General features: G+C 34.1%; 1 protein-coding gene and 1 long non-coding RNA gene across 2 annotated transcripts; both read right to left on the bottom strand.

The window, feature by feature from the left end:
• Positions 1-2,612: 2,612 nt before the first annotated feature.
• Positions 2,613-5,200, bottom strand: LOC125200289 (disease resistance protein RPP13-like). Its single transcript, XM_048097967.1, has 3 exons — positions 4,121-5,200; positions 3,841-4,021; positions 2,613-3,334 (listed from the first exon to the last, which is right to left on the bottom strand). The coding sequence occupies exons 1-3, from the start codon at positions 5,198-5,200 to the stop codon at positions 2,613-2,615; spliced, it is 1,983 nt and encodes a 660-aa protein (XP_047953924.1).
• Positions 5,201-9,207: 4,007 nt separating this feature from the next.
• Positions 9,208-10,703, bottom strand: LOC125212663. The gene is made up of 2 exons (XR_007174764.1): positions 10,441-10,703; positions 9,208-10,178 (listed from the first exon to the last, which is right to left on the bottom strand). It is a non-coding gene; the product is annotated as an uncharacterized LOC125212663 (long non-coding RNA).
• Between the last annotated feature and the right edge of the window lie 3,878 nt (positions 10,704-14,581).

Below are 14,581 nucleotides of genomic sequence, written 5' to 3'. Positions count from 1 at the left end.
TAGAAACAAGGAATTAGTCTTGATTCTTCAATAATCTCTTGAATTTCACTTGAATTCTTCTCAATTGATGAAGAAATCTTGAAGAAAACTTGAAGAAAACTTGGAGAGAGAGGGGGAGTAATTTTCGAAAATTATAGAGGAGTGGGGCGCCGGTTTTGTGATCTCTAGGGTTAGGGTTTCTCTCCTATTTATAGAGTCACAAATAATAATATCCAAATATTTAAATAAGTAAAGATTTGGGAGAGATATTGGGGAAGTGGCGTTGAATTGGTTGAGAAGAAGGAGGATTTCGAAAATTATAGGCTTTTAATTAGCCTATAATTTAAATTCAGATATTTTACGGAGTAGAATAATATATCACGGAGCAAGAAAATAATAATATTCCTCCCCAATTAAAAGGAAATAGGCGTGACTTTTTCAACTCCTCCAAGAGATTTGAATTTCAAATCCTAATTTAATTAGGATATGCAATATCTTCTTGGATTTGGCAAGATATGGTAGGATATTCTAGCATATTTATATTTATTCATGGAGTAGAATAAATAAGGAATCAAATAAATAAATAATTCCCTCTTCTCCAAAATATGAGATTTTCGAAAATCTCATGGGAATAATCAAAGGTGGAGTTCGAAAATTCCATGTAGGAATTATAGAGTATTTTGGACTTTGGATTTAATTTGGATAATTATCCCAAACAAATAATTAAATCCAAGAATAAAATTATTTCTTCTCCAATATATATATTGGCCGAAAATTTCACATGCTTTAAGAAATGCTCCTATTATTTTTCTCACTCATCCCTTCGGAAATAAATAATAATTCTCCCACAATTATATTTCTCCGCATCAAGTATTCACATATTCAAATCAATCATCTCTTCACTTCTACTCCATTTTTCTCATCGTATTGACCTTTCAACGGCCACATCATTTTTCCACATCTTTGACTATTCAATAGCCACGTCAACATTTCAACAAGTTGACTATTCAACTCAATCTCCATTCTCATACGCAATTAGGTCACAAAGACACTATGCAATTAATCACTCATCAAATAATCCACATATCATAGCATTTAAAGCATTTAATGCAAAAATTTTATAACCCGAAAATTAGGGTTTGAAAAAGTGGGGCGTTACAGCATAGCACACATTTGATCAGTATCAACAACCAACAATCCTGAATAAGTATAACAAGGCAGAGCTTTGAAGAATCTTACCACAGTCTTTAAAAAAAATATTTCAAGTGTGGTCCAAAGTTGATCAAGCTCCTGATAAGTAGAATGAACATTTTTGAAGGATCATGTGTATCCCACTCTAACTTTGACATCTACGGTTAGTTTTGCATTGCCATCGGTCCTCCTTTCGACCTTAATGAAACAACAAGTTCAAACACGGCGATGAAATACGAACGAACTAAAATATGCAGAAACTAAGTTAAGAACAACAAAAACAACCAACTAGACGTACAATTTCACAAGAAATTAATGAACCATACTTGAACTAAGAAGAGTAAATGCTACAGAATTCTTTGTTCACTAACAACAAATCATTTGCATACACATAAATGCACACACCATACAGAATCAACAGATCATCATAATTACCATAAAAGCAAAAGTAGCAGTTAACTAGAAATGGAAATACAAGAGTTGTTAAACTAAGCTACGGAGTTTTAAGTTTAACTAAAACTAAAAATTCAGATATCTTTGTTTGTGATACATTTTCTTATTAAATACTTCCTCTCAACCGCAGAACAGTAACCACACGCACGGCACATGTGAGCAGGTAGCACGTTCTAAGATAAGTAACTTTCTCTTAGTCACAACTGGAAATACCACAGATTGGCTAATCTTCACAACTCCATGCGCTCCCACTCGTGCCTATCCAAAGTCACCAAATATGCCTGCCACAAAAGCATCTTTACATGCAGATAAGTTCCATTTTATCCATACAACATGATAAAAAAAATACGTGACACAAATCAGCTTATCACTCTATCTCTAATATGTAGACTAGCTTGTGAATTAGAAGTGAATAAACTCCTACATATAACTAATAAAATGAGATGAGTAAATGGAATGTGAGTGAGACGAGTAAATGGAATGTGGAGTCCATTACCATGAGTAGTAAAAAGCTAATGAGACAGTTATCAGTGAGCTTTATACAACATGCAAACCAACATATGAAAACATAATCAAACATATCTCTGTTGTCTTTAGTATTTTTCATAAAACATCAACAAATCCAAAAAATCACTATATATGCTTATATCTATGAAACAACATGGTAATACTAATACAACTGAATACCTTGCCATCAGACCCCTTTTGCCCTCTCATTTCCTGATAAATTAGAGTTAATTAATATAACATGTGAGCGATAAATATTTTCAAAACATGCTACGTGATTTAAACCTCCCCCATTTTAGATATCAAACTCCCATTCATAGAAGAAAAAGCAGCCAACAACCATACAATATAACAAAAAAACAATTACAAGCACAAGCATTTTAGTTAAGAAAGAAGTGAATTCATGTGGTTTTGCGCAAATTAAAGGGAGTATGAAGAATAACCTCTTAACCAAGTTGAGAAATGAGCTAGGACTTCTTGTATCAAAAAGAAGAGTGAGAACGAATTTTAAAGACAGATTCAGGCTTTAATTGCTTGGCAGAAACGACGGCTAAGGGGTTGCACTCAACTAACTCAATTGCAATGGTGACCATTGAGGGATCACGCGACCAATTGAATTGTTGTAATTTGTAGCAATGGCGTATGCTTAGGAGTTTGAGCCTTGGTAGACTTCCATGTTGAGCTATCAATCGCACCAAATCGGTGTCCTTAATTATAACTGTATCAAGTGCTTCTATATTCCACTCGGCGCTTCGAAAGGCATAGCCTTTTAACGTGAGGAACATGAGATTTGGTAGCATCGAACCTATGACATTCATGTTCTCCCATGGACACCCTAAGCCACTCAAATTCAAAGTTGTCAAACTTGATGGGAACATCGATAGAGGAACCATAAACTCACGCTTAATATCTGGATACATCACAGTATATGCAAGTGTGTTCAAATACTGGAGTTCCTCTGATATAAAACCCAAGTTACTCAATGGGTTTCTATCATCATCTTCATCATAAGGCTGCAATTCTACCACAATTCCTAATCTCTTTAAATTTGGGATTCTCTTGAGTTTTTCTCTTGTGCAACTCTTTTCACTCACACCATTAAGAGTGTCAAGTCTATCCAATGCAGCAGTAGAAGAATCAGGGGTAGGTAGGTCTTTTCCCCATACCTCGATATGTTGTAGTTCTTGCATGTCCCATACTTCCACTGGCATACATGACAAAACTCCAAGTTTTTTAATATTCATATATTGATAGATAATCAAGAACTGAAGGTGAAAAAGGTTGGATATAGATACTGGGATTTCTTTATTGCAAGTTAGGGAAAGGTACTTTAGACAAATTAGCTTGAAAATTTCTGGAAAATGATAAAATCGGACACTTCCAGTATCCAATACCTTGAGCAACTTGAAATCCATTGCATGTATTGGCATCGCATATTTGTGGCGAGGACCAACACAAAGGAGAGAACGTACATTCGATGCACAATCATTTTTTATCTTTTCATACACTTCTTTGAAGGAAAATAAAGAGATGCAATGAGCACACAACCGACGTTGATCTTTCACAACATCATCATAGCTTTGTAAAACATGCAAAAACTGAATCCTAGTTCCCTCTTTCTTACAAAAGTGCTGCCAGCAAGAATGCACACGAAACATTTTCTTTGAAAACCAAGAATCGAGAGTGAAATTGAATAGAATGAGGTTGTACCGGTAGCGAGGACTGCCACCCATTCGTGCAAATGAAAATTAGAAGCGTCTCCATCCATAAAATCACCCAAAAATTGTCTACCAAAAGATTCAACAAACCCCTCAGTACTCAACCGATTTAAGATGACGTGTGGTTCAATATCAATATACGGAGGGTAAGCTCCGAAATACAGAAATAACATCTTCAAATTTTGAGGTAAGTAGTTATAGCTTGGAAAAAGTACCTCTAATATTTGATTATATGCATTTGTGAAGATCGAATTATGTTGTTTTGTGACTACCTCGGCCCAGTATTGTGGGGTTATTTCTTCTTTGGATAGGAGCTCAACTTTGACTATCACAAGTGGAAGACCTTCACATTTTTTGACAATCTTTTCTCCTAGTTCATCAAGGTGAGGAGGAAAACCATCTTCACCGAACACCTTCTTGCCAAGTAATTTCTTACTTTCTTCATCATTCAACAAGCGTAGTTTACGCCCAATTCGGCATTCTTCTAAATTTTGCCTGCTCGTTAGCAAGATTCGGACATTTTCTCGTGGCAATTTATCCATAACTCGCGCATTCCATTTCCATACATCATCCAACACAATGAAACATTTCTTATCCTTCAATCTCTCTTTCAAGAGTCTAACTAATTTCTCGTCGTTGTCTTCGTCTCCTTGGGTAAGCATTTGGTCGCGATCCACTTGAGTTACTATGCATCGTAATGTTTCATTAGATTCACATTTTCTGCCCACTTTAACCCATACTCGAAGCTCGAAATGACTCTTAAGTGATGGATCGTCAAATAATTTTTTAGCAAATGTTGTCTTTCCAACTCCTGCCATCCCCGTAATTGCATAGTAGCTCTCTTTATTTTCTCCAAGAAGATAATCCCTTGTGCTTTCAAATTCTTGGGATAACCCAACCATGTTTGAGTCGATTCCGTGAAAATCAATTCTTGAGGAAATAGGTTGGCCTTCTTCTTCAGGCATATTGAGTAGTTCAATATCGAACTCCGCCTCCATCACTGTCACCCTCTGGATGAAGCAATCAACACTCTGTCGGAGACTATGCAGATCTACCGAGAAAGACAAGTGACCTTCGACTTGTGGAAGAATCTGTTGATACACATGAGATTCGAGTAAATCTTCGAATTCCCATATGGCCTCTTTGATTCGTTCGTCCAAAGCATTCACCTTCGTCCGGATCTTGCTGTAGCCGGTCTCCTCCAATTTTAGCAGAGCTTTCTGCAAGTCAACCATGGCCTCGTAAACGGGTTGTAAGATTTGTGGAGACGGAGGAGCTAGTGAAATGCGAGACGATTGTAGAAGACACCGAATGGTATTCTTGAGAGAAATCGCGGCACCATAAGCCGCCATGACTTGATTGTAGAGTTGTGGTTGCGAAGCCGAAGGAAAGGAGTTGCAGTGGGCGTAGGTGGTGGAGGGGTTTTCATAAATGTTTTCTGAAGAAAAATTGCTAATCACGTGCATTGGTTAATACAAGTGGAAGATAGATAGTCAACTGAATAATAAATTACTCCATCCGTCCCATATAATTTTACCCAGTATTTCATTTTGGGTCATCCCACATAATTTTACCCATTTTACTTTTATCATTTTTGATAGTGAACCTCATATTCCACTAACTTATTCATACTCACATTTTATTATAAAACTAATACTTTAAAATTAGGACCACATCCCACCAACTATTTCAACTCACTTTCCATTACATTTCTTAAAACTCGTGTCGGGTCAAAGTGTGTAAAATTATGTGGGACGGAGGGAGTACGTGGAATTCTAACTATCAGATCTTTGAAAAATCTATCAGAATCTTGGAAATTAATTTTTTTTAATAATGTGCAAGTGGAAGATAGAAAGAGAAAAGAAAAGTTTTTGAAGTTTTATTATTGAAGAATGGGGTTCTATTCTAATGCTTATAGGATCCCTAATCCAAAAATCAAGACTAAATCTCCACCCTTGGATTTTTTAAAATGAGTGGATGAGATTAAAGCTCACAAATCTCAATAAATAGTAGGCAAAATATCAACAAAAGGGTAATATCTGTCATTATGTTATCATATGATAATTTTGAGAGTGGGTGTTTTTATATCGGCGATTGTGTATTACGAATATCAAGCCGATATGATATTAGAATATCAATCTGAAAGAGACAAGAAAATATCAACAGCATTTTTTATTGAAATTGTACGTACGCATAATATTGAGATTTTCTTTCTGATATATTGAGATTTTGTTGCAATTTGTTGATAAAAGGCTGCTTATTCAACATGTACGAAAATTGAAATATAATTTATCAAATTTCATCACTTGAACATCGTCGGAACATATGCAATTGAGATCTCGTTGGAATTCTTATTAAATTATCTTTAATTTGATATATTTTTTACTTGAAAAAATAATTTAAATTGAGAGAGTTACGTAAATTTAAAGATTTGAGATGATTTTGAGGAGAGAGAAAGTAGTTAGTTATAATTACTACATATAAGATTTGACATTAATACACTTTTAATTTAATTAATAATTATTTAAATTTAAAATATATTATACTTGGCATTATATTAACCGCAAGATCTTCTAATCTAATAGTGAAAATTGGTCTCAATTTGGGATTGGTAATTAGTTAGCAATTGATTACATCCCTCGAAGAAAGAATCTCGAGTTTTTATAGAGAAAAATATTTTTTAAAATAGAAATTTTTAGTTTTAAACAATGGACCAAAATAAATATAATTTGCTTTCTTCATTCATGATTGATTGCACCAATTTCTTTTTTTTTTGGCTTATAAATAATTGGCACGCTTGTTACTTTTATAGGGAATCTCGTGATCAATTAATTTATTATACTCATATTTTATTGGCATAAAACTACTATTCCCTTTTCTCATAAAAATGTGGAATTTAGAACAATGCTAGAATTAATGCATAATAGATAAAATACAAGAGATAAAAGGAAAGAATAATGATAGACTATGGACTCCACTAGGGGTGAGCAAAATAACCGAAAACCGAATATCCGAACCGAACCAAACCGAAATTTTGAAATTCGGTTCGATTTTTTTGGTTTTTCGGTTCGGTTCGGTTTTAAAAATACAAAAATTTCGGTTTTTCGGTTCGGTTCGGTTTGGGCGAAAAAAAAAAACCGAAAAACCGAATTATATTTTAAATATATTATTATATATTTTTATCCTATTAATTTAGTATATTATATCATACATATAATATATATTCTTCTAATATATTTTTATATAATAAATATTATATATATTGTATTAATTTTATATTATATATATTTATATTCTATTAGTATATATAAAATAAAATAAATTAGATATATTAAAATATACTATTTTTTTCGGTTTTTCCGGTTTTGTTTTGAAATTTGGAGTTTTGAGTTTGGATCGGTTTTTAAGTTCGGATTTGGTTTTTCAGTTTTCGATTTTTCAGTTTTTCGGTTCGGTTCGGTTTTTTAAGTTCGGATTTCGGTTTTTCGATTTTCGATTTTTCGTTTTTCGGTTCGGTTCAATTTCAATTTTAGCCTAAATTCGGTTTTTCAGGTTCGGTTCGGTTTGGGCGAAAAACCGAACCGAAACCCGAATGCACACCCCTAGACTCCACTTTATTAGAGAGAAGAAAGTTACCCGAAATGAATAGGGATATTTTTATGAAATATTCTAAAATTAAAAATGTCTTTTATTTTTATGGGACAATAGAGTATATAAAAGTGGGATCACATGTATCAACTAACAATGCCAGAATGCACGCCATATACTCCGCTGAAATACTATTTTTTCAAACCGATCAAATTGGGTGCCCATATTTTGAGGTTATGATCAATAGATCAAATAGATAGTAATAGTATTTTAATAAAGGCATTTGCCAGGTAAAAATTAGTTTAACTCTTGGTCAAATTCTGGAAAAGTCTTCAACTTAAATAATCAGTTGAAAAAGGAAGAAATTTGGATATATTTGCCATTATCACAATAGAATTATTCTTATGAGATTTGAGGAACTAGCAAAATGTAAAGACTGGGTTTGGAGGGCGGGTCAAACCCGATGGGGCAGCTGGGCCGGTTTGTGCGTATTGGGCTTTTATACTTGGGCCTAAATTATGGGCCAATTAGTTATCACATATACATAGTATTACTTTTATTTTTTGTAGTTCTCACATATATAAGATGTCTAGTGTTCTATTTCTGTACTTTCCATGAGATACAACACCTACTTTACTTTCTCTTACTTTTTTCTCTCTTCGTCTCTCTACCTTTTTCATTTTCCACTTTATTCCCTCTTTACTTAACTCACCTAACATAATTTTTCTTAATCTCCGTGCCCAAAAGAAACGCTTCTATTACTATGGAACAGAAGGAGTACAAAGGAGTACTTTTATTTTTTGTAGTAGTACTTTTTAGTTCTTGTATATATACATATGAGTACATTTATAATGATGTCTAGAGCTCTATTCTTGTACTTTCCACAAGATACACTACATGTCGAAGAATTATACCTAAATATATATGCCAAAGTTGAAAAGGAAAGATGAGATCGAATATATTGAGGAAGACTAGGCATTATTAATTGGATGAGATATGCTAGCTTCACTTGATAAGTATTTATAAATGAAATATATCTTGACAGAAGTACCAAAATCTACACATTAGATCGAATTATTACATAAATCTTACTTTGGAATTTGGAAGATCACTTCTATCATTGTAAAAACAAACTTTAACTTTTTTTTTACCATTTACAATCTCAGTTTAATTTTGTGTAATTGTGGGTGATTGGTTATAACTTAAACTAATTTCAAAATACTTTTTACTATTTTGTTTTTATTAATTAATGTGATTGGGTATTATTACTTGACCCATTTAAATATACACGTCAGTACGTAAATCAATAAAACATTGAGATTTCACTAATTAATATTCCATTAATTGCCTAGGAATAAAAAGTGTATAAGTGAAAACCAGTTGCTATTTACTTATTTTTTAGGAAATATCTATTAATCAATTGCCTAGAAAAAAAAGGATTATTGTGACATTCCAGACTACGGTAAGTACCACAGTATCTGAACATAGAGCTTCTAGAGTGAATTGAACGCTCAAATGCAAGCCTCTGAGCTTTAAAAATGGCATTAATAAAACTTACAAATCATCATATAATCATGTAGCTGCTTTGGACTTGAATTTCAGAAGTTGAGGATTGATTTCCCAGACATCAGTACCATCATTGGGTGTTGATCACATTTCATCTTTATTTGTTATTGATGTTCATTGAGATGAGGCAAAGACTCTAGATTTTAGCATCAAGTCTCATTATATAACATTCCACTTAAATTTCTTGAGCTTTATACTATTATTATGAGGAAAAAGCAAAAAAGTATAGCATAGATAAGGAAGCAAATTGCAATACAAATAAGCCAACAAATAGGCAGAATTGATTAGCACACACATTTGATCAGTACTAACAACCAACAATCCTAAATAAGTATAACAAGGCAAAGCTTAATGTTATCCTGACATCTACGGTTAGTTGGGCATTGTCATCGGTCCTCCTTTCGAATATCTTTGTTTGTGATACAGTTTCTTATTAAATACTTCCTCCCAACCGCAGAACAGTAACCACGCGCGCGGCACATGTGAGCAGGTAACGCGCTCTAAGATAAGTAACTTTGTCTCAATCACAATTGGAAATCCCTTCATTGTTTAACTTAGGCCCTGCAACAAAAGCATCTTTACATGCGGATAAGTTCCATTTTATCTATTGAATTTGATCGAAAATAGGTGACACAAATAAGCTTATCACTCTTTCTCTAGTATGTCAACCATTTTTTGAATTAGAAGTGAATAAACTCCTACATAATTAATGTGAACACTTAAGCTAGTTTTATAATGAAATGTGAGTGAGACGAGTTAATGAAATGTGTGGTCCATTACCAAAAGTAGTAAAAAGTAAATGAGACACTTAATTGTAGACGGACGAAAAAAGGAAATGTGAGACACATAATTGTGGTCGCAGGGAGTAACATTGCTCTTGTAGTGAGTTTTCTACAACATGCAAACCAACATGCTAAAACATAATCAAATATATTTTCCTACTTATTTATCACATATTGTTTCCTAATTTCTATGAAACTTTACCACGGTTGTCTTTAGTATTTTTCACACAAATTAACTCACAGAAGTGTCGGTTACAGTAATTTTATTTGGGTTTTATAAACCTCAACAAAATCCAACAAATCAATATGCTTATCTTAAGAAAAAACATGCTGATACTAATACAATTGAAATAAATCATACCTTGCTATCTGGCAACTTTTGCCCTCACATTTCCTAAAAAATGATACTACTAAATTAATATAACATGTGATCGTTATAAATATTCAAAACATGTTACGTGAATTTAAACCTCTCCCATTTGAGAGATCAGAATCTCATTAATAGATGAACTAGTAAGAACAAAAGCAACCAACAACCTAAAACACACATCTGCAATACAATATAACCAGAACACTTACAAGCACAAGCATTTTAAGTTATGAAATAAGTGAATTCATGTGGTTTTGTGAAAATTAAAGGGAATAGGAAGACTAACCTATTAACCTTGATATCAAAAAGAAGAGTGAGAACGAATTTGAAACATATATTCAGGCTTTAATTGCATGGCAGAAGCGACGGCTAAGGGATTGCACTCAACTAACTCAATTGCAGTGGCAACCATTGAGGGATCACGCGTCCAATTGAGTTGTTGTAATTTGTAGCAATGACGAATGCTTAGGAGGTTAAGGCTTAGGAGACTTCCTCGCTGAGCTCTCCATCGCACCAAATCAGTGTCCTCAATTTCAACTCCCTCAAGTTTCAAAAACTCCCTGATTCTATATTCCACTCGGGCCTCGAAAGGCATAGCCATTTAAAGCGAGATGCACAAGATTTGGTAGCATCGAACCAATGTCATTCATGTGCTTCCATGGACACCCCAAGCCTCTCAAATCCAACCTTCTCAGACTTGATGGGAACATTGAAAGAGGAACCATAAACTCACGCTTAATATCAGGATATGTCACAATATAATGAATCATTTCCAGATACCTGAGTTCCTCTGATATATAACCCAAGTTACTCAATGTGTTTCTATCATCATCTTCGTCAGAAGGATGCAATTCTACCACAATCTCTAAAGTCTTTAAATAAGGGATTCTCTTGAGAATTTCTCTTGTGCAACTCTTTGCACTCACACCATAAAGACCGAAAAGTCTATCCAATGCAGCAATAGAAGAATCAGGGCCGTAGGTCTTTTCCCACACGTTAACATATCGTAGTTCTTGCATGTCCCATACTTCCACTGGCATACATGACAGAGCTCCATGTTTTTTAATTTTCATATGTGGATAGATAATCAAGAATTGAAGGTGAAAAAGGTTGGATATAGAAACCGGGATATCTTTGTTGCAGGTTAGGCAAAGGTACTTTAGACAAATTAGTTTGAATATTTCAAGGGAAATGATAAAATCGGACACTTCCAGTTTCTAGTACCTTGAGCAACTTGAAATCCATTACATGTATTGGCATAGCATATTCGTGGTAAGGACCAACACAAAGGAGAGAACGCACATTGGATGCACAATCATTTTTTATATTTTCCACACTTCTTCGAAGGAAAATAAAGAGATGCAATGGGCACACAACCGACGTTGATCTTTCACAACATCATCATAGCTTTGTAAAACATGCAAAAACTTAATCCGAGTTGCTTCTTTCTTACAAAAGTGCTGCCAACAAGAATGCACACGACACATTTGCTTTGAAAACCAAGAATGTAAAGTGAGATTGAGTAAAATGAGGTGGTACCGGAAGCAAGGTGTGCCAGACATTCGCGCAAAGATAATCAAAAGTTTCTCCATCCAAAATATCACCCAAAATTTGTTTACCAAAAGATTCAAGAAACCCCTCAGTACTCAACTGGTTTAAGATGATGTGCGGGTGAATATTAGTATATGCAGGGTAAGCTCCCAAATACAGAAATAACATCTTCAATTTTTGAGGTAAGTAGTCATAGCTTGGGAAAAGTACCTCTGCGATATTATCATATGCATCCACGAATACTGAATTATGTTGTCTTTCAGTTACCTCAGTCCAATATTCTTTGGTTGTTTCTTCTTTAGATAGGAACTCTGCAACTATGACTATCATAAGTGGAAGACCTTCACACTTTTTGGCAATCTTCTCTCCTAATTCATCAAGGTGAGGAGGAAAACCATCTTCACCGAACACCTTCTTGCCAAGTAATTTCTTACTTTCTTCTTCGTTCAACAAGCGTAGTGTACACCCGATTTGGCATTCTTCTAAATTTTCCTGCTTGTTATCAAGATTCGGACATTATCTTGTGACAAGTTATCCATAACTTGCGCGTCCCATTTCCATACATCATCCAACACAATGAAACATTTCTTATCCTTCAACCTCTCTTCCAAGAGTCCAACTAATTTCTTATCGCCGTCTTCGTCTCCTTGGGTAAGCTTTTGGTCGCGATCCACTTGAGCTAGAATGCATCGTAATATTTCATTACATTCACATTTTCTGCCCACTTTAACCCATACTCGAAGCTCGAAATGACTCTTAAGTGATGGATCGTCAAATAATTTCTTAGCAAATGTTGTCTTTCCAACCCTGCCATCCCCGTTATTTCAAAGTACTTCCTTCCATTTTATGAAGAAGATAATCCCTTAAGTTCTCAAATTCTTGGGATAATCCAACCATGTTTGAGTCGATTCCATGAAAATCAATTCTTGAGGAAAGAGGTTCACCTTCTTCTTCAGGCATATTGAGCAGTTCCGTATCGAACTCCGCCTCCATCACAGCCACCCTCTGGATGAAGCAATCAACACTCTGTCGGAGACTCAGCAGATCTACTGAGAATGAATAGTGACCTTCGAGTTGTGGAAGAATCTGTTGATACACATGAGATTCGAGTAAATCCTCGAATTCCCACACGGCCTCTTTGATTCGTTCGTCCAAAGCATTCACCTTCGTCCTGATCTTGCTGCAGCTCGTCTCGTCCAATTTTAGCAGAGCTTTCTGCAAGTCAACCATGGCATCGTAGGCGGGTTGTAAGATTTGTGGAGAGGAGGAGCCAGCGTGATGCGAGACGATTGTAGAATAGTCTGAATGGTATCCCTGAGAGAAATCGCAGCACCGTAAGCCGCCATCACCCAATTGAAATATTTGAAGTTTGCGAAGCCGAAGGAAAGGAGTAGGCAACGGCGGAAGGTGGTGGTGGGATTTTGGTAATTGCATGTAAGAGTGAAAATGGTAATCACGTGTAGTGTATCGATTAACGATACCACGCCCATATAAAATATTTGTATACTCAGATTTAACATAACGAAGAAAATTAAACTCCCTCGGTGTCATTTGTCATTTTGTATATTCAAAAAAAATAGTTGCATCTATAAAATTTGTGTCATCCACAAATAATTTTTTTTATGGATTGAGAAAGTATATGAAATAAATACTGTTTACAAAAAATATTTGTGTGAGAAGCCTATTATTGTTCCATAATATCTGGTCTATAATTTTGTTATTTTTACATGAACTTAAAGGTTGGTATCAGAAATAATGAATTTATCGCTTGTAGTGAATTTCCCATGACTTGGAAAAAAATATCTAATTTTGTGTGAAATTCAAACAAAACCTAAGTAAATACTATCGAATTTCGCCGAAGTTTTTTATTTTACCGAGTAATACCTCTTAATTTTATAATAAAAGTAAAGGGTAGTGATAAAATGCAAACTTATTATATATTGTACAAACTCAAACTCCTCAACACGCTTTTAATACAATATCAACACAAGATAAAATTTCAAAATTTTAATGTCAACACAGATTCAACACTATATCAACACAACATCAATCATTGACTTTGTACAATATTTAGAATTTTCATTTGATCACATTCCTAAAATGTAAATAGTAGAATTGTTACATTATTAAAATAATGAACATCCCTACATATTTAATGACAATATGAGAAATGTAAAAGAAATGGAGTATCATTTGTCTAGGAGCTATTCCCTTTGTCTAGAAGCTATTCCCTTTCGTATTATTGAATATGATCCATTTTTCATTTCGGTTTGTCAACTAAGATGATTCATTACTAAAAATTATAACACCTTTAGGTTTACTTTATTCTTTCTCGACTTAAGGAAGAGATCATCTTCTTTGGACTGGAAGAATATTGGCTATTAGTGTTCCGTATAATTTAAATATAACCAACCTGCTCAATTATTGAAGACGACGATCAGCATTGTTAATTAACAACTAATATTAGCCAGCTGTTAATGGCATTACGAGAAAGGTAAAGAGAAATACTTCCATTGTCTGCCAGTATAATTTAAATATAACCATACCTGCTCAATTATTAAAGTAGACAGTCAGCATTGTCGGATATAATAATTTTTAATTGAAAGAACAAAATGTATCACGGAGAATATTTGTTATATGGTTCTTTTAAAGATATTTTCAACATTAGTGTCCGTTTTATTATATTAGAGGATAACTTTAGCATTTTATTTTTATTTAAATTTTCTTTTTAAACAAAAATACATTAATTTTTATTGTTCATGATAGCTCCTTCAAAACTCATTCTTCTCCAATTAAGGCTCACGTAATCGTCGGAGGTGTCAATGAGGCAAAACAACAATCTTTAAAACGACATCATTTTCGCTAAAACAAGACAA

Source organism: Salvia hispanica, chromosome 1 (assembly GCF_023119035.1).
Source record: "Salvia hispanica cultivar TCC Black 2014 chromosome 1, UniMelb_Shisp_WGS_1.0, whole genome shotgun sequence".
NCBI classification, from domain to species: domain Eukaryota; kingdom Viridiplantae; phylum Streptophyta; class Magnoliopsida; order Lamiales; family Lamiaceae; genus Salvia; species Salvia hispanica.
This window is presented reverse-complemented; position numbering and strand designations above follow the sequence as displayed.

Coding starts and splice junctions, on each gene's coding strand:
- LOC125200289 (XM_048097967.1), bottom strand. CDS start 5,200: ATGGCGGCTTATGGTGCCGCGATTTCTCTCAAGAATACCATTCGGTGT. Junction 4,022..4,120: donor CCCCACAATACTGGGCCGAG/GTAGTCACAAAA, acceptor CAAAATTTGAAG/ATGTTATTTCTGTATTTCGG. Junction 3,335..3,840: donor GGTGGCAGTCCTCGCTACCG/GTACAACCTCAT, acceptor CATGTATGCCAG/TGGAAGTATGGGACATGCAA.